A 24,320-nucleotide genomic window follows, 5' to 3' on the forward strand; every position below is an offset into this window, starting at 1 on the left:
CCACGAACCAATGTCCACCGGGTAAGTAACATTTTCCTTTCCTTGCACGCAGCAATTATCGACCCAAACTCAAATGGAGTATCCTGTGCGGCGACCTGATGCTACAAGGAGAAGCAATAATCAAGTAAACATTTTTGAAGAAGCAAACCAGGCATAGTGAAGGGATTCTGGTATGGAGGATATCACATTAGAGCTATGCAGTAGCTAGTTGAGAGGATAAGGACTATGAATCAGGCAACATAATTGCACGTTATCCGTTCACATGAACGCTATAAAATCCTAAAAATCAAAGTGACCCAATCATTGTGGCTGATCTCCCTGATAAGCCAGCTGTTACCTATAGAAGAACGAAATCCCTTAAAGATCATTTAGAACAGTTACTTTAATGTGACCTAAAAGGATGACAGTTTGGTTTCCGACATAAATGGTTTTACACATGCTATAATTTTAAGGCATGTAAAAATGTCAAAAGCGTCAGTGAATATGAATTACCAGCCAGGAGAAAAAAAGATTCTAAACTAATTACATGCAATACTGAATATTTACCATCTGTACTCACTTGTCAAGGTCAGATGAATTTCATGGGGATCGCAGAATTTCCTGTAAAGTAAAAAAAATTTTTTTTAAATCCTGGAACATCTAAGAAGCAACTAAAACAAATAGATAGAAAATACTTAGTTGGCAGATATTTTTGTGAATTTCACAGTACCAGTTGTGATCTGCTACAATTCTGTGCCATTGAGCGTACCATGAGGAGTCCAAATAGTGTGTGTGGGAGGGGAGTGGCAAAGTTCTTGTACTGAATCAGGTGGAATCCAGACAAATAATTAAATTACAGATTTGGACACTATATGGATTGAACCTTGAATAAGAGCGTATGAGTACTCCTGATGTACTAATACTGAAATGCATTCTTTTTGTAAAGTCTAATCTACTTTTAGCGTAACCACATTCTTGTTTTACCCTTTATTCCTTCTTGTAGGGAGATGTGGAGTAATGTTAAAGAGACAGGATTAGAAGAAAGTTATTTAAGTATTTATTCCTAGATTGTACCATAATTGTTATTTGACTGACATGATGGGATAATTGCCTGCCCACCTACATGTGGATAGAGCACCTTTATAAGTTTCCCACTTGCGCTGTATTGTAGTGATACATTTCCACTGACCTAGTTGTTAGTCTATATATCCTACTAAGAAATGACCACATTATCTATGTCAGTAATTGATGGATCAGCTAATCTTGTATCTCATTAATTCTATGAAAGTCTCCCTTATCAATCTTATCCTTTATCAGTGCACTATATTTCCTATAAGGACAAATTTTCTCTGTAGTGTTATAAAGACACCTTAGTATTATCTCTGCCTATAGGTTGATGAGTAATTGTTAATATAATTTCATGTTCAAGTAGGGACATTAATATTTGCAAGCCACTCTTCATATGCAGATCATGGTTAGAGTCTGTTAGAAATGGGGTCTTTGGTTGACAGTCAGGTTACCCCCTGTTCAAGCAAGGACCCTCACTCTAGTCAGGGTAAAAGAGAATCACCCTCAGCTAACCCCTGCTTACCCCATTGGTAGCTTGGCAGAGCAGTAGGCTTAACTTCAGAGTGCTAGGTGTAAAGTATTTGTACCAACACACACAGTAACTTAATGAAAACACTACAAAATGCCACAACACAGGTTCAGAAAAATAGAAAATATTTATCTAAATAAAACAAGACCAAAACGACAAAAATCCACGATACACAAGTCAAGTTATCAATTAAAAATCAAAAAGAGTCTTTAGGAATTTTAAAAACACACTAGCGCTGCTAAAGTGAAAATGTACCTGGTGCGTGTCAAAAATAACCCTGCATGGGCAGGTGTGCGTCAAAAATAACTCCGCATGGCGGTACGTGAGTCGAAAATCCAGCCGCACGATGATCCGAAAATCCTGCAACGCAGGTTGTGATCTCCCAGCCTCCGTCAGCGATGCTGTGCGTCGTTTCTCCTGCTCCGTGCGTCAATTCTTCGGTCGCGTTTCCTGCGAGCATCGTTTCTCAGCTGCAGAGCTGGCGGTGTATTGTTTTTCTCAGCCGCAGATCGGATTTGCATCAATCTTTTCCCCGCACAGCGCTCTGTGCGTGGTTTTTCTTGTCCTTAGGCTGCCAGCTTCTCCTTTCAGGGTCCCAGGAACTGGATGGGCACCACAGGGCAGAGTAGGAGTCTCTCCAGAGACTCCAGGTGCTGGCAGAGAGAAGTCTTTGCTGTCCCTGAGACTTCAAACACCAGGAGGCAAGCTCTAGATCAAGCCCTTGGAGATTTCTTCTCAAGATGGAAGGCACACAAAGTTCAGTCTTTGCCCTCTTACTCTGGCAGAAGCAGCAACTGCAGGATAGCTCCACAAAGCACAGTCACAGGCAGGGCAGCTCCTCTTCCTCAGCTATTCAACTCTTCCCCAGGCAGAGGTTCCTCTTGGTTCCAGAAGTGTTTTCTAAAGTCTGTGGTTTTGGGTGCCCTTTTTATACCCAATTTCCCCTTTGAAGTAGGCCTGTTTCAAAGTAAAGTCTCTTTGGAATGTGAAAGCCTGCCTTGCCCAGGCCAGGCCCCAGACACTCACCAGGGGGTTGGAGACTGCATTGTGTGAGGGCAGGCACAGCCCTTTCAGGTGTGAGTGACCACTGCTCCCTTCCCTCCTAGCACAGTTGGCTCATCAGGATATGCAGGCCACACCCCAGCTCCCTTTGTGTCACTGTCTAGTGTGAGGTGCAACCAGCCCAACTGTCAAACTGACCCAGACAGGGAATCCACAAACAGGCAGAGTCACAGAAGTGGTATAAGCAAGAAAATGCTCACTTTCTAAAAGTGGCATTTTCAAACACACAATCTCAAAATCAACTTTACTAAAAGATGTATTTTTAAAATGTGAGCTCAGAGACCCCAAACTCCACATGTCCATCCGCTCCCAAAGGGAATATACACTTTAATCAGATTTAAAGGTAGCCCCCATGTTAACCTATGAGAGGGACAGGCCTTGCAACAGTGAAAAACGAATTTAGCAATATTTCACTGTCAGGACATATAAAACACATTACTATATGTCCTACCTTAACCATACACTGCACCCTGCCCTTGGGGCTACCTAGGGCCTACCTTAGGGGTGTCTGACATGTAAGAAAAGGGAAGGTTTAGGCCTGGCAAGTGGGTACACTTGCAGAGTCGAATTTACAGTTAAAACTGCACATACAGACACTGCAGTGGCAGGTCTGAGACATGATTACAAAGCTACTTATGTGGGTGGCACTATCAGTGCTGCAGGCCCACTAGTAGCATTTGATTTACAGGCCCTGGCACCTCTAGTGCACTTTACTAGGGACTTACTAGTAAATCAAATATGCCAATCATGGATAAACCAATTACATACAATTTACACAGAGAGCATATGCACTTTAGCACTGGTTAGCAGTGGTAAAGTGCTCAGAGTTCAAAAGCCAACAGCAACAGGTCAGAAAAAATAGGAGGCAGGAGGCAAAACGATTGGGGATGACCCTGCATAAGCAAAAAAAGTTCAACAGAGTCATAGTAATTTTTCAAGGTCTTTGGGCTGAGCTTCTCTTAGTCTTTGGGTGGCTCTTGAATTTGAGGAAGGACAGTAGTACATTTATTATGAACTAGGCACCTCCTTGTTCTAAAACATGTTGTTTGCTGCTCCACAAGCATCAGAATAAATCACTTTCTGAACAGTGAGGGTGTAGGAGGCTGGCCTTGCTTGTAGTGGGTACCTTGTGGTACTTACACCTTGTGCCAGGTCCAGTTATCCCTTATTAGTAGAATAGAGGTGTTTCTAGCAGCTTAGGCTGTTAGAGGTAGCTATGGCAAAGCGGCTTAGGCTGAACTAGGAGACATGCAAAGCTCCTACTATACCACTGATATCATAGAGCACAATATCATAAGAAAATACAATACTCAGAGTTACTAAAAATAAAGGTACTTTATTTTAGTGACAATATGCCAAAAGTATCTCAGAGGATACCCTCACTTAGGAGGTAAGTAATATACACAAAATATATGTACACAAACCAAAAACAGTTAAGTAACAGTAAGAAAAGTAGTGCAAACAATGTAGAATCACAATAGGATGCAATAGGTAGACATAGGCCTAGGGGCAACACAAACCATATACTCCAAAAGTGGAATGCGAATCACAAATGGACCCCAGGCCTATGGGAGGTTGTAGAGGGTCGCTGTGACTGTGAGAAAGCAGTATGGGTGTCCAAAATACCCCACCCCAAGACCCTGAAAAGTAGGTGTAAAGTTACCCTACTACCCCAGAAGGACAGAATAGTCATGATAGGGGATTCTGCAAGAACCACAAGCACCAGCAAAACACTGAAGACTGATTCCTGGACCTGAGGACCTTGATAGGAAGGGGACCAAGTCCAAGAGTCACAAAAGTGTCCAGGGGGGCAGGAGCCCACTAAACCCCGGATGAAGGTGCAAAAGGTCTGCCTCCGGGTGGAAGAAGCCGAAGATTCTGCAACAACGAAAAGGGCCAGGAACTTCTCCTTTGGATGGAAGATGTCCCACGGTGTGCTGGAGGTTGCAGACGTGTTTCCAGGCAGAAAAACCGCAAACAAGCCTTGCTAGCTGCAAGAGTCGCAGTTGAGGATTTTGGGTGCTGCTGGGGCCCAGGAAGGACCAGGATGTCGCCCCTTGGAGGAGGAGGACCCAGGCTAGGCTGTGCACAAAGGAAGTCCTGGAAAAGTGCACAGAAGCCGGAGCAGATGCAAATCACGCAGTACACAGGTTTGCTGTCTGGTGTGGGGAGGCAAGGACTTACCTCCACCAACTTTTGACAGAAGGGCCACTGGACTGTGGGAGACACTTGGACCCAGCTCCTGTGTTCCAGGGACCAGGCTTGTCAGGATGAGAAGGACCCAGAGGACTGGTGATGCAGAAGTTTGGTGCCTGCGTTGGCAGGGGGAAGATTCCGTCGACCCACAGGAGATTTCTTCTTGGCTTCCAGTGCAGGGTGAAGGCAGACAGCCATCAGAGCATGCACCACCAGGAAACAGTCGAGAAAGCCGGCAGGATGAGGCGCTACAATGTTGCTGGTAGTCTTCTTGCTACTTTGTTGCGGTTTTGCAGGTGTCCAGGAGCAGTCAGCGATCGATCCTTGGCAGAAGTCAAAGAGGGAAATGCATAGGAACTCTGGTGAGCTCTTGCATTCGTTATCCGAGGAATAGCCCAGAGGAGAGGCCCACAATAGCCAGAAAAGGAGGTTTGGCTACCAAGAAAGGAGGCTTGGCTACTGAAAGAGGTAAGCACCTATCAGGAGGGGTCTCTGACGTCACCTGCTGGCAATGGCCACTCAGAGCTGTCCATTGTGCCCCAACACCTCTGAATCCAAGATGGCAGAGGTCTGGGACACACTGGAGGAGCTCTGGGTACCTCCCCTGGGAGGTGCTGGTCAGGGGAGTGGTCACTCCCCTTTCCTTTGTCCAGTTTCACACCAGAGCAGGGCTGGGGGATCCCTGAACCGGTGTAGACTGCCTTATGCAGAGATGGGCACCATCTGTGCCCATCAAAGCATTTCCAGAGGCTGGGGGAGGCTACTCCTCCCCAGCCCTTCACACCAATTTCCAAAGAGAGAGGGTGTAACACCCTCTCTCAGAGGAAATCCTTTGTTCTGCCTTCCTGGGACTGGGCTGCCCAGGACCCAGGGGGGCAGAAACCTGTCTGCTGGGTTGGCAGCAGCTGCAGTGGAGACCCCGGAAAGGCAGTTTGGCAGTACCCTGGTTCTGTGCTGGAGACCTGGGGATGCATGGAATTGTCCCCCCAACACCAGAATGGTATTGGGGTGACAATTCCATGATCCTAGACATGTTACATGGCCATGTTTGGAGTTACCATTGTGACGCTGCATGTAAGTAGTGACCTATATGTAGAGCACGCATGTAATGGTGTCCCTGCACTCACAAAGTCCAGGGAATTTGCCCTGAACAATGTGCGGGCACCTTGGCTAGTGCCAGGGTGCCCACACACTAGGTAACTTGGCACCTAACCTTCACCAAGTGAGGGTTAGACATATATGTGACTTATAAGTTACTTATATGCAGTGAAAATGGCTGTGAAATACCGTGGACGTTATTTCACTCAGGCTGCATTAGCAGTCCTGTGTAAGAATTGTCTGAGCTCCCTATGGGTGGCAAAAGAAATGCTGCAGACCATAGGGATCTCCTGGAACCCCAATACCCTGGGTACCTAGGTACCATATACAAGGGAATTATAAGGGTGTTCCAGTGTGCCAATGAGAATTGGTAAAATGAGTCACTAGCCTGTAGTGACAATTTTAAAAGCAGAGAGAGCATAAACACTGAGGTTCTGGTTAGCAGAGCCTCAGTGATAGTTAGGCACCACACAAGGAACACACACAGGCCACAAACTTATGAGCACTGGGGTCCTGGCTAGCAGGATCCCAGTGACACATATCAAACACACTGACAACAAAGGGTTTTCACTATGAGCTTTGGGCCCTGGCTAGCAGGATCCCAGTGAGACAGTGAAAACACCCTGACTCACACTCACAAACAGGCCGAAAGTGGGGGTAACAAGGCTAGAAAGAGGCTACCTCCCTACACAGGGCACTCTGCATTTATTCACAGAATTTTTGGAAAGCATATTAACAGGCTCCATGCATCCTCTACACACTCCCCCAGGGCACTGCAGACCAGCATGGACTTTTGGTTTGTGCAGCCCAAATGTTTGCAAATAAGACTGGTTGAGAATTGTATTTTAGTCAGTTGACTGAGAGTATGTGCAGTAATTTGTGGCCAAGTAGTTCACAGGTCATACGGGATGCTCTGTGATTGAGAGTGACACATTAGCTTGAAGAATAATTACCAGTTTGTGTGAACTTTTTATTATTGTGTTTAAAGGAAATATTTGTATCTGCAAGTGTGCACCAGAGTTAGTAGAGTAAGAGAGAAAGAGAAGAACTGCAGGAATGGGATCATGCCTTATTTATTTTTGTTTTATTTAGAGGTCATTGTGTAAAAAATAAACTAAATATTTGTTGTGCATTCTAGACCAACAAGAAGACTGGCCAGCCCATGATAAATCTCTATTCTGACAAACAAAACGGCAAATCAAAAGGAGAAGCAACAGTGTCATTTGATGATCCACCATCTGCAAAAGCAGCCATCGACTGGTTTGATGGTAAGTGGTTCTGTGCCTTTGTCTGTAGGTTTGTAAATAGTGTTTCACAGCCCCAACTGGAAACTTAAAAATAACCTCTGAGTAGGTTGAGGTATCCTAGGCTAACACCTTAATAGCTTTGGACTCATCACTTGAAGTAAAGAAGACACATCCACTTAAATAACATTGCAGCTAAAACAAAAGATACTGTAAAGACCAAACCAGGCTAATAAAAAGACATTATCTGTTTGTCCTGGATCATAAAGAGCTATAATGGTAAAGTGTTGAAAAGCAGGTTTAACCGTTCCCGTAATACATGGCATCTGCCATCATAGCAGTTCTATGGAACCTTGTGCAAGTACTTTCAGCAGTATCTGTGCAAGAAGTGGTTCGGCTTCCACGTTTATATAGTATAACAGGATGATGGGGGATGGTTAAGTCCAGTTAGGAAAATTACTATCAGACCTAGACAAGTCCCAAGAGTTTAGATTAAGTAGGTGTGTTGTCATGGTGAAGAAAAAGTTGAAAACTTGATATGCAGATGTGCATGTCCCTTGTACTCCGTGTGTGGATAACTAGAACACTGTACTCCTATTCTTATCTGTCTCCTTAGTGGTCAGGTTGAAAAGCTTATGCTAAGTAGGGCTCCACACCCTTGCTTTGCAATGACTGGGAGTTTGCAAAAGAAGGGTTTAAAAGAGTTGAATAAGCTTTGAATATTGAATTGGTAGTGGGGCTTCCTGGCATGGTGGTGTTTTTATCTGACTGATGCATGCATGTCACTGCATTCTGAAATAATTCAAACATTAATACTCCCAAAACAGTCATTTATCTATAAGTACAGTTCTATCCATGCTTCTGTGCACTTCTAAGTAATGGGATATAAATAGGACTGGGATGGCTTGATTGTGTTCTCGTACATATGATGAGTACAATATTCTCCATTGGATCTTTCGTATAATCACATGCTTGTGTCATTGCCCTTCTGTAAGCTTGGTATTCCCCACTAATAATAATAAATTGTGGAAAAAGGACGTAGACCTCAACAAAAGTGTTTGTTTAGTTGCACCCCCACTTTATTTGAAGCAACCTGAATATGAACATCAGCCAATGAGGTGAAAGTTCAGGCTTTTGTTTTTTTACCTCATTCCACCCCTTCCCCAAGAGATGAGCATAGCCCACATTTATACTACACGGTGTGTAGGAAAATGGCCCTTGTTGCAGTTACGCACCCCCCACCACACACACACACACACACACATTTTGTTTTTTGTCTGATATTGATGCTGACTTGACTGAGAGTGTGCTGGGACCCTGCTAACCAGGCCCCAGTGTTCTTTTACTAAAAAGGTACCATTGTTTCCACAATTGGCACACCTCTGGCACACAGATAAGTCCCTTGTAAAAGGTACCAGTGGTACCAAGGGCCCTGTGACCAGGGAAGGCCCCTAAGGGCTGCAGCATGTGTTGTGCCACCCTAAGGGACCCCTCACCTAACACATGCACATTGCCATTACAGATTGTGTGTTGGTGTGGAGAAAAAGGCAAAGTCGACATGGCATCCCCCTCAGGGTGCCATGCACACAAAAAACTGCTTGTGGCATAGGTAAGTCACCCCTCTAGCACACGTTATAGCCCTAAGGCAGGGTGCACTATACCACAGATGAGGGCATAGCTGCATGAGCAATATGCCCCTACAGTGTCTAAGTCCATTCTTAGACATTGTAAGTACAGTGTGACCATAATAAGTATATGGTCTGGGAGTTTGGCAAAACCAACTCCACAGTTCCTTAATGGCTACACTTAATACTGGGACGTTTGGTATCAAACATCTCAAAATAATAAACCCACACTGATGCCAGTGTTGGATTTATTATCTTAGAGATGCCCCCTGTATTTTACCCAATCCTTCAGTACAGGACTGACTGGTCTGTGCCAGCCTGCCACTGAGAGATGAGTTTCTGGCCCCCCTGGGGTGATAACCTTTGTGCTCCCTGAGGCCAGAAACAGAGCCTGAACTGGGTTAAGGTGCTTCACACCTCCCCCCTGCAGGAACTGTAACACCTAGCAGTGAGCCTCAAAGGCTCAGGCTTCCTGTTACAATGCCCCAGGGCACTCCAGCTAGTGGAGATGCACAGCCCCTGGACAAAGCCCCACTTTTGGCGGCAAGTCCAGAGGGATAATTAGGAAAAACAAGGAGGAGTCACCACCTCAGCCAGGAACACCCCTAAGGTGTCCAGAACTGAAGTGACCCCCTCCTTGCCGAATCCTCCATCTTGGTTTGGAGGACAGGGACCAGTAGGGACAGGAATGTGCTTCCCTCCCCAAAGGGAGTGAGCACAAGGAGGATGTAGCCACCCTCAGGGACAGTAGCCATTGGCTACTGCCCTCTGACCCCTAAAACACCCCTAAATCTTGTATTTAAGGACTCCCTGAACAAACCTAGTCAGATTCCTGACGACCTCACAAGAAGGACTGCTTAGCGGAATATTCAGCAGAGAAGGAATGAAGACAACTGACTTGGCTCCAGCCCTACAGGCCTGTCTCCTGCTTTAAAGAACCTGCAGAAGAAAGGCGACCTGTCCTGCAGGTCCAGCGACCTCTGAGAAACCTCCAGAGCACTGCCTGCATCACAGAGGATCAAGAACTCCCGTGGACAGCGACCCTGTCCCAAGAAGAAACCTCTTCTAAAGGACTCCCACCTCAGTCTAGCAGCGTGAGTCCTAAACCACTCTACACCTGACGCCCACGACCCGAGTCCAGGTGGCCCAACCGACCAGAGAGGACTTTCCAGCGACAGTGACCAAGTGCCCACCGTGGGTTGACCTCTCCACCCCTCCATGACGATGCATGCAGCGGGAATCCCGAGGACCCCCCTGAACACGACTGTCCTGGGCAAATATAACTGATGCCAAAGGACCCACTGCACCCGCAGCCCCTGGAGAAATTGACACCTGGTGCAGCGACAATCAACTGGCGGCCCTCTTCCCTGTCCAACTGGTGGTGTACCTGAGACACCCCTTCTCCTCCCCACCCTCCCTTCAGACCTCACCTGTAGTGCCTGAGTGACCTCTGGGGTCCCATATAGAGTTTCATTGGAAACCCGATGCCCTGTTTGCACCCTGCACCCGGCTGCCCCAGTGCCGCTGAGGGTGTGAGATTGGTGCCTACTTGGGGCTCCTCCAGTGCTCCTCTAATCCCCCCTGGTCTGCCCTCCGAGCCACCGGTACTTACCTGCTAGCAGACGAAATTCCGAGTACCCCCTGTCTCCATAGGAGCCCACGTTAACATTGCTCAACTTTGACCTCTGCACCCGGCTGGTTCCGTGTTGCTGGTGGTGGGTGTTCTAAAACTGTACTTTTTCTTCCCCAGGAACTGTTGTGAAAATGCACTGTGTCCACTTTCAAAATAGCTATTCTCTTTTCTTAAAAACTGTTTAATCGATTAAAGTGAAAGAAAGTTACATTGATGTCTATGCTAAGTACTTACCTGCAATGGTATTTACTTCTGAAGTGAGTCTTGTGGTTCTAGTAATAAAGTAACAAAAATATATTTTTCTATATAAAATCTTATTGGTCTGGAGTTAAGTCATTGGGTGTGTGTTTCTTCTATTGCTTGTGTGTGTACAACAAATGCTTAACACTACCATCTGAAAAGCCTAACTGCTCGGCCACAATACCACACAAAAATCATTTGTATTATCTGTTATTGCCTCTGTCAAGCTTCTTGGGGAACCCCTGGACTCTGTGCACACTATATCTAATTTTGATATAGTATATACATGGTCAGCTTCCTACAGTGTGTGTGTGTGTGTGTCTCTGTCTGTCTGTCTGTCTGTCTCTCTGTCACCATCCGGGCAGAGCTCTGCTCCAGCCTTTCAGTGACATTATCCTGTCACTTTTTCTGATGTACCCTGGGACTGAACCATCCCTGTTTTCAGAGTACTGAGAGTTGTTTTTATAGAAAATGTACGTTTGATGGCATTTGTGGCTGTAGATACACGAGCTTTGCATAAGTACGCCATCTAGTGTTGGGTTTGGAGTGTTACAAATAGTTTTTCTTTGAAGAATCTTTTCAAGTCACTAGAGGAGTGACTCCTTTTCTTGGTGAGAGTGCGCATGGCATTGAGTGCTTTATTAGATTGTTTTCTCTCCACCGTTGAGTTCGGACGGGTTTCATCTCGCTCTGGTGGATCTCGGTTCTTGTCTCTTTCAAACTTTATTTCTACGATGGTATAGTTTTCGATTGCATATTCCACACTATAATTAATCGATCCTATTTTCATTGTTGGTGTTGGTTCAACGTCGTTGGGGGCACCCACACACGTTTTGGGCATACTTCGACAACTATTGTCGAAAAATGCTGGGCTAATGGGATTTACTCAGTTTAGATTCTGTCTTCAGTGTCACTCCAAGATTCCGTGCACGGATAAACACTTGGTGTGAAATTTGTGCCTGTCTCTGGAACATAAGGAGGACACCTGTGATGCCTGTAGGTCTTTTCAATCAAAAGAGACCCTTCGGGACCGAAGAGCGCGTCGGTTAGAAATGGTATAGAAGACAACAGACAATACTTCTGACATGTTCGGAGAAGAACAATCACATGAACAAGTTGGACACCAAGCAGCCTTTTCGATCCGAGACTCTGAGTCGGACCAAGAATCCGACATCAAGGGCCAGTCAATTCCAGCAGCGCAGTATGTGAGCACACCAGCCCCATCTCGACACGCAAAGACCCTTAAAAAGACTTCCAAGTTGGTCATCGGCCCTCCACTGCATTCGGGCCGTGGTACGATCCGAAAAGTACATTTGGATGCCCCACCCTCAGGTTCATCACTGAAATTCATAAAGATCAAGAAGCCTTTGGTACTGACCTAATATATATTAGGATCGAGTCAGGCTTTCGAATCAACCACTTCAGCATCGAAAAAGCAGCCATCACCAGAAACTTCAGAGCCGACACTTTCGGCTCGAAAAAAGACTTCAGTACCCAAAATTTCGGTACCCAAAATTATGCCTTCGTAAAGACTGTACAGTTTATACTGAAGAGACTTCTTCTGTGGAGCCTATTTTGGAAGTCATGGACACTCAACAGCACAAACTTCATATACAGAAGGGAGCAGAAAAAATAATTGATCCTCCTCCTGTTCCAATTAAAAGGAGACTTACTTTCCAAGAAACATTGAGCACTGTGCCTCCCCATAAGAAAGTCTCCAAAGAGAAAGACAAGGCTCCAGACCAACCTCCGCCTTATCTACCTCATTCTTCTGTACTTCCCTCTACTCCAACGACACAATCGCCTACATCTTTTATACAACCACAATTCTCTCCACAAGAATCGTCGTCATCACCTCATAGGGATGACTTAGGTGATGTTCCTCAAGATGTAACCCATGGGATCTATATGATCCAGCTCACATTCTCTCTAATGACCCTGTCTTTCATCTAGCAAGGCCTTCTTCCCCTGAAAATACAACTACATATAATCAAGTTATTCCAAGGACAGCAGTATATCATAATGTGCAGATGCATACGGACCCAATCAAAGAGGATTTCCTCTTTGATACTCTGACTAACACTCCTAAAGAAACAGTTTCTACCCATGCAACTAGGTGTGCTCAGGCATGCCACAGACATTTAAAGAACCTGTTAGGGCAAGAATCATCACACCTAGGATAATTAAAAAATATAAAGCTGCACCTTCAGATCCAATGTTTCTAAAAACACAACTACCACCAGACTCGATAGTGGTAAGTGTGGCATGAAAGCGTGCTCGTAGCAAGTCAACAGGGAATGCTCCTCCTCCATATAAGGAGAGTAAAAAAACTGGCACAGCTCAAGCTGCAAATCAGTGAAGAATTGCAAATATCTTGCAAATTCTCAAGGTTTTCCTGGCGCGGTATGACAGGGCCCACTGGGACGCAATGTAAGCATTACTTCAGTATCTTCCACAAGAACACCAAAAAAGAGGGCAAGAGATAGTTGCATAAGGGCTGGCCATCTCAAATAACTCAGTCAGATGTGCCATTGATGCAGCTGATACAGCAGCACAGGCTGTGAACACTAGTGTTCTCATAAGGAGACCTTCCTGGTTGAGGTGTTCAGGATTCAAACCAGAGATACAACAGGCAGTCCTCAACATGCCTTTTGACAAAGAGCATTTATTTGGCCCAGAGGTAGATACTACTACTGATACATTAAAGGAAGACTCTGAAACTGCTAAAGCTGTGGGGGCCTTATTAACTACACCAACCAGGGGTAAATTTCGTAGGCCACAATTTAGGGTTGTTTCAAAACACCATCCACCGAACCCTCCACCTCACAAAATAAACAAGGAACCCATTTTTACAACAGGGGTCAAATCATAGAGAGAGAGTGTAGGAAGCTGGCCTGGTGTGTAGTGGTTCCACCTTATACTAGGTCCAGGTATCCCCAATTAGTATAGTGTAGGCAGTGTCTAGAAGCCAGGCTGTCTAGAGATAGCTGTGGATGAGCAGCCAAGGCTTATCTAGGAGGCATGCAAGGCTTATGCAATACCACTATAGTCACACAGCACTTACACACATGAAAGAACCACACAGTGTTACAAAAATAAAGGTAATACAAATACTAAAATATTGTATAGGCAGTACCCCAACTGGAGGTAAACACACTATTATATACATATTAGCAATCTGGAAATAGCATAGAAAAGCAACAGAAAACAGTGAGGGCCCTATGGGAGGGCATAACCATATACTAAAAAAAAAAAGGAATGTGAAAGGCAGTCCCCCACCCAAGGAAGTGGTATCAGTAGAGGGAAGCAGCTGGAGGAACTAGGAACCCCAAGAGATGAGTGCCAGAGTGCTCCCCAGCAACCAGGAGAGAAGAGTTAAGTTCCTGGTTTTTCTCCAAACCCACGGGAGAACTTTGGAAAACGACTGGGCAAGACTGTAAGAAACCAAAGGTGGATCCTGACAGAAGATGACCTACAAAAGAAAGGGACCAAGTCCAGTTCGAGTTGGAGTGTCCAGCTATTCTGAGGATGCAGGACAAGGTCAACGGTGGAGGAAGAAAGTCAGCAGTACAGTACAGGAGCAGAAGAGGAGTTCCAGAAATGATGCAAGTGATGTCCCACGTTGGCGATCATGATACAGCCAGTCAGTGTTGCTGGAGAACCACCAACAAGCCTTGGCAAATGCAAGAGGGTTTTGCAAGGCTGAAGAGGACCAGCAAGGCCAAGGGGACTCGACCCAAGGAGGGCAGGGGAAGTCTGAGGTTACCCTCAGCAGCTAGGAAAGTCACAAGGAGAGGAGGCAGCCTCCACAGGTGACCCACAGGCAGGTGGCACAGGGGTCACAGTGGAGCCCACTCAGCACACCTGAAGAAGTGCCCCACATCATTGGAGCAGCAGGCAGTAAACTGTGCATTGCAGGAATAAGTGCTTGAGGCCAGAGCTACACAGAGCCTGAATATCGTTTGGAGGAGGAACAAATAAGCCTTGGTAGCTACAAGAGTTGCAGTGCATTGGGTACTGTCCTGTGAGGAGAAGCAGCGTTCAAATTGGCCGCAGGGCAGGCTGGGAGCATTTGCCTGCGCCAAAGGAAAGAGGAGTTGCGCGAAAGTGGTGACTGCAGAGGCGCATTCAGGTACTTTATTTATTTTTTCTTTTTAATTATTAATTCCCCCCATTCCCCCATTCGCCTATTCCCCTATTCGCCCATGTGGAGATACGTCCGTCTCCCAAAGGGAATCCTTTGTCTGCCTTCCTGGGCTTGAGCAGATCAAGCAGCAGAAGGGCAGACACCTGTCTGAGGGGTGGCAGCAGCTTGGGCTGCCTAGAAAACCCTGTAAGACTGGTGGTAGAAAAGCTGGGGGTATTCTAAGGAGCCTCCAGAGTGCATGGAATCCTACTTCCAATACTTGCAACCGTATTTGGGTATGTTTCCAACATATTTAATACAAAACATGTCTAGGTTCAGAGTTACCATTATGTGGCTGGACATGGGTAGTGACCTATGTCTAGTATAAGCGTAAAATGGTATCCCCGCACTCGAAGTCAAGGAAAAAGGGCCTGGCGTTTGTGGGGGAACCTCTGCTAGTGCAGGGGTGCCCTTACACACAAGTACCTGCACCCTGCTCTCTGGGCTGAGAGGGCCTATCGTAGGGGTGACTTGTAGTGACCTGGTGCAGTGACCTGTAGTGAAAATAAAAGTGCACAAGAAAGAGAAAAATTCTCAGTGATATCAGAAGTTATAGCCCAGTCTTACAGATAAAGGTAGGTTTTTGATCGAGAGTTCCAGCCCCTGATTTCTTACCTTTTCAATATTCCCTGGGTATCCGACTGGTTCCAGAAACCTTTCCATAGTAACTCTGCATGCCTGGAGGTGGCACCATGCAGCTGGATGCTGTTCTACTCCCAAAGTGATGTGCGGAACCTATACAGGCATCACTCAGCAAGCTGATGTCAGTTCCATTCTTTTGGTACCACCGGATGCTGATCCGTAGCTTCACTTGTTTCTTAGAGACCCCTTTGTTAAGTTTTGTCTTCGAAATTTATCGCATTGTCACCCCCGAAGATAACAGGTTTTAATCCCTGTAAGGACTGTTGCAAGCAGATGTTGGTGAAAGTTCCCCACAAAGTTTGCCTGTGGTGTCTGGGGCTGGGCCACGGGTCCAAGACCTACGTAGACTGTGTTGATGAGCCTCGAATGCCATTAGGGAACCAAGACAAAACTCAGTCGCCAAGCACAAGAATACGCAGCTTCAGGACCTCTCCAAATCCAAAGTTTGATCCCAGTCCCACTCGTGGATTTGAAAGAACCTCTAGAGGCTGGTCTTCATAGTGCTCCAAATCTTTCAGTGAGAACAGAAAACACAAGAAGTCGCAGCAAAGTTCTGTTTCTTCACGCCACTCACTTCACTGACAAAGCTCGTGGGTGGTGCCAACAGTCTTTCTACCACTCTTGAAGTCGGCCGACTTTGGGACTGATTCCACAGATGATCATGACACAACCAGAGTTTCTGGAGCCATGAGCCACACTGCACCCGACTCCTTTGTTGTACCTTTGGGTCTGGTGGAGCAGAGGCCTTCCACCTGGGCTACCGCCAGCAGGTTTGGACTTGGCATTAGCACCTCCCTGCAAGCCACTTCTGCCTTCAACTACAATTCTGACCCCAGCCCCAGAGACCATACCCATGCCACACCCTGTTTCGTGAACCTCGCCGCCTGAAGATGTGGCCCAGTCATCTTCTCCAATGCTGAATCAGCGTAGGTCTGACTTTGTCCGATCATTGCGTCTGAATCCATGCGAAGCGCGCATGTCCACACTAGCATTACCACAATGCAGGTAACATTCTTTGCATTTACTTTTTTGGTACTTTTTATGACCAGGGTGATTATTTTGCTCAGCCATATACTGAGGAAAGTTTGAAGACAGTTGGTATGAGACCTGGTAGGAGGCTAGTGGCTGGATACCTTCCCAGAGACCACCCTTTTCTCTCAACCCAGACACAGAGGAATATGCCTCCTACATTTTGTTATGGGTGGGGCAGCTGAAGTCCCTGACCTCCAGCACTTGGAGGTAAAAACAAACGTCTAGATTGAAGTCTTGCAACTGGACCAGACTGCTGCTGGAGCCCCACCTTCCTCTCAATTAGGCCCTGACTGATATGCTCCTAGGGCTTGGGCCAAACTTGCCAAGGGGCCCCCGGTTAACAGGCAAATAAGCGCCATTGCCCTGCTACAGACAACCTGCCATTTTTAAAGTCGTTTTAATGCTCAAGAGAGCCTTGTGGTGCAGTCCTCTGATAGCCACTCCAACAATTTCCCCACCACTTCGCTTGATAGAGAATCAAATTGAGTGGGACTTTTGGAAAGCACCATTTCTTATCAGCCTGTTTGGCTCAGATTGATCAATGCATCCAGTCTGTTAGGTCATTACACTTATGCCCTCTGGAACTTGGTCGAAAGCAAAAAAAAAAAAAACAGATGAAGGATGGAAAACATTCACCCTCAGGCACAAAGATCTGGGTTTAATCCATTGTTTTGTGACCACCACGCCACCCCAGTTTGGACCCCGCCATATGCAAATCAGTCTTGGCCCTGTTCCCCAGGGGAACTGTCCAGCCAGAACTGCAAGCCCAGGTGGTTTGTGGTGGGAGAGGAGCATTGTCAGTTTGTTGTGCTCCCCTTTGGTCTCACCAGTACCCCTTAGGTGCTCACAAAAGTGATGGCAGTGGTGGCATCACCCATTCCGAGGTCAGGGGTACCAATCTTTTCCTACATGGACAACAGGCTGTTGAAGACGGACTCACCACAGGCAATTGACAACCACCTTCAGACTATGGTGAACCTCCTGTCATCTTTGGGGTTTACTATTAATGGGCTGAAGGCATCCCTGACTCGTTCTCAGATGCTCTCTCTTATCGGAGCCAGTCTGGACATGGTTCTGTTCATGCCTTTCCCCTGGGAAAGAGAATCTAGGACATTCAGGCTATGATCCCGATCTTTCAGCCTCAGCCATGGATTTCAGTGAGCTCTGCAATGGGATCCGAAATCTCAGTAAGCCCAACATCAAGTGGACCTCTCCGACCACATTCAGATTTCAGAGAAGACTGCAGAGATCTGCAGTGGTGGCTACTGGCCCACAATTGAGCCTGCATCAAACCAATCTCCCTTCCCCACCTAGAGATGACTGGTGATTGCTGCGTCACTTCTGGGCTGGGGCAGCCGCCTCGAAAAGGTGGACCTCAGAAGCCTCTGGTCTCCGTCAGAATGTCTTTGAAAATCACACACTTCACAGCTTAGCTGGTAGCTCCCTTATAATAACTCTCAAAAAGAATAAACGTTTGTCAACAGGAAGCAATTTTTTAATCTCTTTTAAAAGCACACGTCACAGCTTAGCTGGTAGCTACCTTATATTACCTCTCAAAAAGAATAAATGTGTGTCATCAGGAAGGTTTGACTGATTCCATCAATTAAAGCCAATACTGACTTCCAAGCACCCTTTACATTTGCAGATTGACCAGTTACACATATTTACATTTATTTCAGGAAAGCGGGCATATTGGCAGGAAGTCTTGTTTAGCTGTCTACCCCTCCCTTGGTTTCACAGCACCGGAAACTCCCTGCCTTACAAATTAGCTGAAGCATTTCAACTGTTGTAATTAACCATTCCAGGATGGTTCTTTTTTCACAAAAAGTAGGGGTACTGTTTTCTAAAATTAAAAAGTATGGACCCATCCTGCTTCTGTTGCTTGTTCTCTCTCCCTCAGCATAGCCTTGATTTAGGGCACCATTGATGGGTTTGCATTGAGGTTTTTTGAAAAGACTGCAGTTTTGATAGTGATAATTCATTTTTGTTGTACATAAAGGCTATGATGTTTAAAAGAGCACCAAACAGCAACATACTGTGTGGACACTTAGATTTGGTGTTACTTTATTGCCATTAGCTATTCTCTTTAAGGCTCAACAAAGGATGTGGTGTTTGAGAATAGAGTGGTTGAATGACTTTAATGTGGAGAAGATATGTGATTTATTTTCAGATAAGTTAGTTGCAGTAGAATTATGTCTGGTTACGTAGTTACCTGGGAAAAGTTATCGGGTATGGTTACTTGGCCCTTTTTGCAGGTTCATCCCCAAACCTTTTCCCCTCTCCCTCCTATTTTTTCTGACCTCCTATGTTTTTCTGATCTGTTGTTGGCTGTAGGTCTCTGGGCACTTTACCACTACTAACCAGTGCTAAAGTGCTTATGCTCTCTGTCTAAAATCTATTGGTGTTTGGTCTCTCCATAATTGGCATATTTGGTTTACTAGTAAGCCCCTAGTATAGAGCACCATGTGTGCCCATGCCCTGGAAATCAAATGCTACTAATGGGCCTGAGTGTGCCATCCCAATAAGTAGCCCTACTAACATGTCTCAGGGCTGCCATTGCAGTGCCTGTGTGTGGAGTTTTAAACTGCCATGTCGGCCTGGGAAGTGCGCCCACTTGCCAGGACCAAACTCCCCTTTTATTTCCTGTAAGTCACCCTTAAGGTAGGCCCGAGCCAGCCCCATGGGCTGGGTGCAGTGTACTTAAAAGGTAGAACACTTATTGGTGTGTTTTACATGTCCTGATAGTGAAATACTACTAATTTTTCACTATTTCCAGACCTATTTCTCTGATAGTTTAACATGGGGATTACCTTGAAATGTCTTTTAAGTTTAGTTTCCCATTGAAGCAGATAGAGATGTGGAGTTTGGGGTCCCTGAACTCACAATTTAACAATACATCTTTAGATGAAATTGTTTTTTGAATTGTAAGTTTAAAAATGCCTATAGGAAAGTATCCTCTTTTTTGCATGATTACCCCCACTTTTTGTCTGCTGTCAGTGTGTCTTTGAATTTGTTCACTGGGATCCTGCTAACCAGGACCCCAGGGACTGCTCTATCCCTCTAACTTTGGTAGCTCAGGACTTAGCCCAACCCACAATTGGCATACTGGTGCCCCATATAAGCCCCTAGTCTATGGTACTTAGGTAACCAGGGCATTGGAGCACCAGGGAGTCCTCCTGGGCTGCAGCATGTATTGTGCCACCCATGGGAGCCCATTCAAAATGTGTCTGCAGGCCTGCCATTGCAGCCTGCGTGGAAAGGTGCATGCACCCTTTCAATACAGGTCACTGTAAGTCACCTCCTAGCCCAGAAGGCCCGGTGCAGGTACCTGTGTGTGACAGCACCCCTGCATGATCAGAGGTGCCCCTAAGAATTCCAGCTCCATTTCCCTCTACTTTGTGAGTGCAGGAAAGCCATTTTACCAATTTACTGGACGCAGGTCAGTACCCGTGTCCAGCTACATAATGATAACTTTGAACTTGGCCATGTTTGGTATCAAACATGTCGGAATCATACCCCAATACTATTGCCAGTTGTTGTATGATTCTCTGCACTCAGAGGACCCCAGCATTGCTCCTACTAGTTTTCTGGGGTTTTCCGGGCAGCCCGCGCTGGCGTCACCCCTCAGACATGTTTCTACCCTCCTGCTGCTTGACCAGCTTAACCAGAGGAAGGTAAAGCAAAGGATTTATTTTGGGAAATGGAGGCAACACCCTCTCCCTTTGGTAATAGATTTTACATGGCTTGGGAGGGGTAGCCTCCCGGAATCACCAGTATGCTTTAAAGAGCACATTTGGTGCCTTCTTTGCATAAACCAGTTTGCAGCAGTCCAGGGACCCCCGGTCCCTGCTCTGGCACAAACCTGGACAATGGAAAGGTAAGTGACCACTCCCCTGTCCACCACCCCAGGGGTGGTGCCAAGAGGTCCTTCAGGTGGCCACTAAATTCTGCCATCTTGAATCCAAGGTGGACAGAGGCTCCCTGGGAGCATTTGAGTGGCCAGGTCAGGCAGGTGACGTCACAGCCCCCTCTGGAGAGGTGGTCAACCTGCTAGGTGCCAATCTCCCTTCCTGGGCTATTTAGGGTCTCCCTCCAAGGTCGGTCTTCAAATTCGACATGAAAGATTCCAGTAGGACTCCTCTGCATCGTTTACATCATCTTCTGGCCACTGGGGCGGCAACTGGATGCTCCAGTAACCGACAATCTGCAACTCCAGTGTCGACTGTGCTCTGCAAAATAGTTTCCCTGGCACCTTCCAGCAACTGCAACATTTCCTCGGCTGTGCATCCTCTGAGGGCGACAAGTCCTCAGCCTGCACAAGAAGTAAGAAGGAATCTCCCTTGGAGTGAAGGAGTCACTCCCCTGCATCCGCAGGCACCAACTGCAACGACGACCTCTCGCATGGATCTTCTCTCCTCTAGAACTGCATTAATCCTGCATCACAGGTGGTGGTCTGGAGTGGTCCCCTTGATCCTCTGTACCAGCTGTCCAACTTGAGAGATGGTAAGCCCTTGTCTGTCCTTGCAGAAGTGTAGCCCTGTGCACTGCAACTCTTGCAGCTACCAAGGCTCGTTTGTTCCTCCTCCAAGGGATCTTCAGCTCTGTAAAGCCCTGGCCTCTAGCACTCTTCCCTGTAAAGCACAGTCTCATGGCTGCTCCGCCAGCGACTTGGGACTCCTGTACTGGTTTGCTGAGTGGGCTTCACTGTAACTCCTGTGCCTGCTGCCTGTGGGTCACCTGTGGGGGCTGCCTCCTCTTCTTGTGACTCTGCTTCGGACTCTCCTCCTTGGGTCTAGTCCCCGGGACCTTGCTGGTCGTCTTCAGCCCTGCAAAACCTTCTTCTCCGATTCTTGCATTTGCCAAGGCTTGTTGATGTTTTTTTTGCACCACTGACTGAAAGCATCACGACCACCGACGGGGACATGACTTGCATCACTTCTGGAACTCCTCTTCTGCTCCTGTGCTGCACTGCTGACTATATTCATCCACCGTCGACCTGGTCCTGCCACCGCAGAAGGGTGGGTGGTGGCCCCTGCCACAGACGGAGACTCCAACTCAAACTGAACTTGGTCCCCTTCTTTTGTAGCTCCTCTTCTGTCAGGATCCACCTTAGGTTTCTTCCAGTCTTGTCTGGGTCTTACACAGTCTTTTTCCAAAGCTCTCCTGTGGGTTTGGAGAAAAAACTGGTACTTACGTCTTCTCTCCTGGTCTCTGTGGGCACCCTGGTACTTACATTTTGGGGTTCTTAGTTTCTCCAGCTCCCCTCTACTGATTCCACTTCCTTTGGTGGGGACTACCTTTCACATTCCAGTTACTTAGTATATGGTTTGGTCTCCCCCTAGGGCTTTCATTACTTACTATTGTTTTTACTATTTGTTATTGCATTCTATGCTACTCACTGACGCCTAGTGTGTACATAATCATATGTTTACTTACCTCCTGTTGTAATATTGCCTATTCAGTATTTTAGTATTTGTGTTACTATAATAAAGTACCTTTATTTTTGTAACACTGTGGTTTTTTCATGTGTGTAGGTGCTGTGTGACTATAGTGGTATTGCATAAGCTTTGCATGTCTCCTAGATAAGTCTGGGCTGCTCATCCACAGCTACCTCTAGAAAGCCCTGACTTCCTAGATACTGCCTACAGTTTACTAATGGGGAATATCTGGATCTGTTATAGGGTGATAACACCATAGGTGTCTACCACACACCAGGCCAGCTTCCTACAGTAATGCAATGCATTTCGTTTTACATTTTAGCAAACCATGTTAAGGAAAACTTTCTAATTCACATGTTGTATGATCCCTTTTATTTTAGGCAAAGAATTTCAAGGCAGTATCATTAAAGTTTCTTTTGCTACAAGGAGGCCTGAATTTCTGAGAGGTGGTGGCAGTGGAGGCAGACGTGGGGGTGGAGGTAAGCATTGTAAATTTATTTATTAGATCTTTGTAGTGTTGTGTGAATTTCTATGGTTTTGTACAAGTAAATTCAGAACCTTACAATAACATCCCTGTAACCTTTTGTTTCAGTGAATATATGTGTGTGTATGTGTATATGTATATATATATATATATATATGTATATATATATATATATATATATATATATATATATATATATATATATATATATATATATATATATATATTTATTTGATGGCATGTGTAGCTGCAGATACACATGCTTTGCCTAAGTCCGCCATCTAGTGTTGGGCTTGGGAGTGTTACAAGTTGTTTTTCTTCTAAGAAGGTTTTCGAGTCACGAGATCGAGTGACTCCTCCTCTCAGTGATAGTGCGCATGGGCATCAAGTCCTTTGTTAGATTGTTTTCTGTCCACTGTCTGGTTCAGACGTGTTTCCTCTCGCTCCGGTGGATCTCAGTTCGGTACTATCTGAACTTCTCTCTACTTTCCTATAAACGTCAGTATAGTTCTCGCGTTTTCTAAACTTACATTCGATCCGATTGTAATCGTCCGGATCAATTAAACGCCCTTTATAGGCAATCTCGCCCTTCTTGGGCTTACTTCGACGCATGGTAGTCAAACAAAATCAGGGTGATGGAACGGACTCCATTTCACTTTTGCCCTTGGTGTCAAGCCAAGTTTCCATACACCGATCAGCACTCAGTGTGCAATCTCTCTTTCTCAGGATCACAGAGATGAGAATTGTGAAGCTTGTCGATCCTTTTGTTTGAGAAGACTCTGAGGCATCGAAGAACATGGCGTTTGGCATCCAAGTCGTCGGAACAAACGCCTGGCCGGCCCTCTCTCCCTGAAGACACCACTGCCTACAATCAGTTCATAGCTAGGGCAGCTGCATATTACAACGTGCAGTTGCATACAGATGCCATTGAGGATGATTTTTTAATCAACACATTAACATCCACTCACAAGGAGTATCAATGTCTACCTATGCTCCCAGACATGCTTAAATGTGCAGATGACATTTTCAAGGAGCCAGTGAAGGCTAGAGTTATCACACCAAGGGTAGACAAAAAATATAAACCTGCACCTTCAGATTCACTTTTCATTACACAACAATTGCCACCGGACTCTATAGTTGTCAGTGCAGCAAGGAAAAGGGCAAATAGTAAATTCACAGGGGATGCTCCTCCCCCAGACAAGGTGAGTCATAAGTTTGATGCTGCGTAGAAAAGAGTAACAACTCGAGCTGCTAATCACTGGAGGATTGCAAATTCTCAAGCTCTCTTAGCCAGATAAGATAGAGCTCATTGGGATGAAAAGGAAGAATTCTTACAATACCTTCCACCAGAACACCAGAAAAGGGCACAGCAGATAGTTACTGAGGATCAGGCTATCTCTAATAACCACATTAGATCTGCCCTAGATACAGCAGCAAGCAGTATCAACACCAGTGTGATTATTAGAAGGCACGCATGGTCAAGAACTTCAGGGTTCAAGCCTGAAATACAACAAGCAGTACTCAATTTGCCTTTTGAAAAGCAACACTTATTTGGCCCAGAAGTAGATACCACCATAGAGAACCTAAAGAAAGACTGATACAGCTAAGGCTATGGGTGCCCCTTACACTACCCCTACTAGGGGAACTTTTCGTAGGCCCGAGTTCAGAGGTGGTTTTAAACCGTCAACCTCAGAGCTGTCCAGTGGGGGTTGCCAGCTTTAGGAGGGAGGGGGGCAGACGGGAAGTACACACACACTCATCCTTTCATACACACGCATGCACATCCATCAACAACACTCATAACATTCAAACATGCACGCATGCACAAAACGTTCATTTTAAAAGATCACACACACACTCATTC

General features: G+C 46.0%; 1 protein-coding gene across 4 annotated transcripts in view; it reads left to right on the forward strand.

The window, feature by feature from the left end:
• Window positions 1-24,320, forward strand: part of TAF15 (TATA-box binding protein associated factor 15) — a 368,603-nt gene that overhangs the window by 278,850 nt on the left and 65,433 nt on the right. For all 4 annotated transcript variants that reach the window (XM_069226735.1, XM_069226732.1, XM_069226733.1 and 1 more), the window contains 2 exons: window positions 7,071-7,200; window positions 22,353-22,451. In XM_069226735.1, coding sequence (XP_069082836.1) covers window positions 7,071-7,200; window positions 22,353-22,451 — 229 coding nt within the window. The remainder of the gene's footprint in view (window positions 1-7,070; window positions 7,201-22,352; window positions 22,452-24,320) is intronic.

The sequence above is a fragment of the Pleurodeles waltl genome, chromosome 3_2 (genome assembly GCF_031143425.1).
Source record: "Pleurodeles waltl isolate 20211129_DDA chromosome 3_2, aPleWal1.hap1.20221129, whole genome shotgun sequence".
In the NCBI taxonomy this organism is placed as follows: domain Eukaryota; kingdom Metazoa; phylum Chordata; class Amphibia; order Caudata; family Salamandridae; genus Pleurodeles; species Pleurodeles waltl.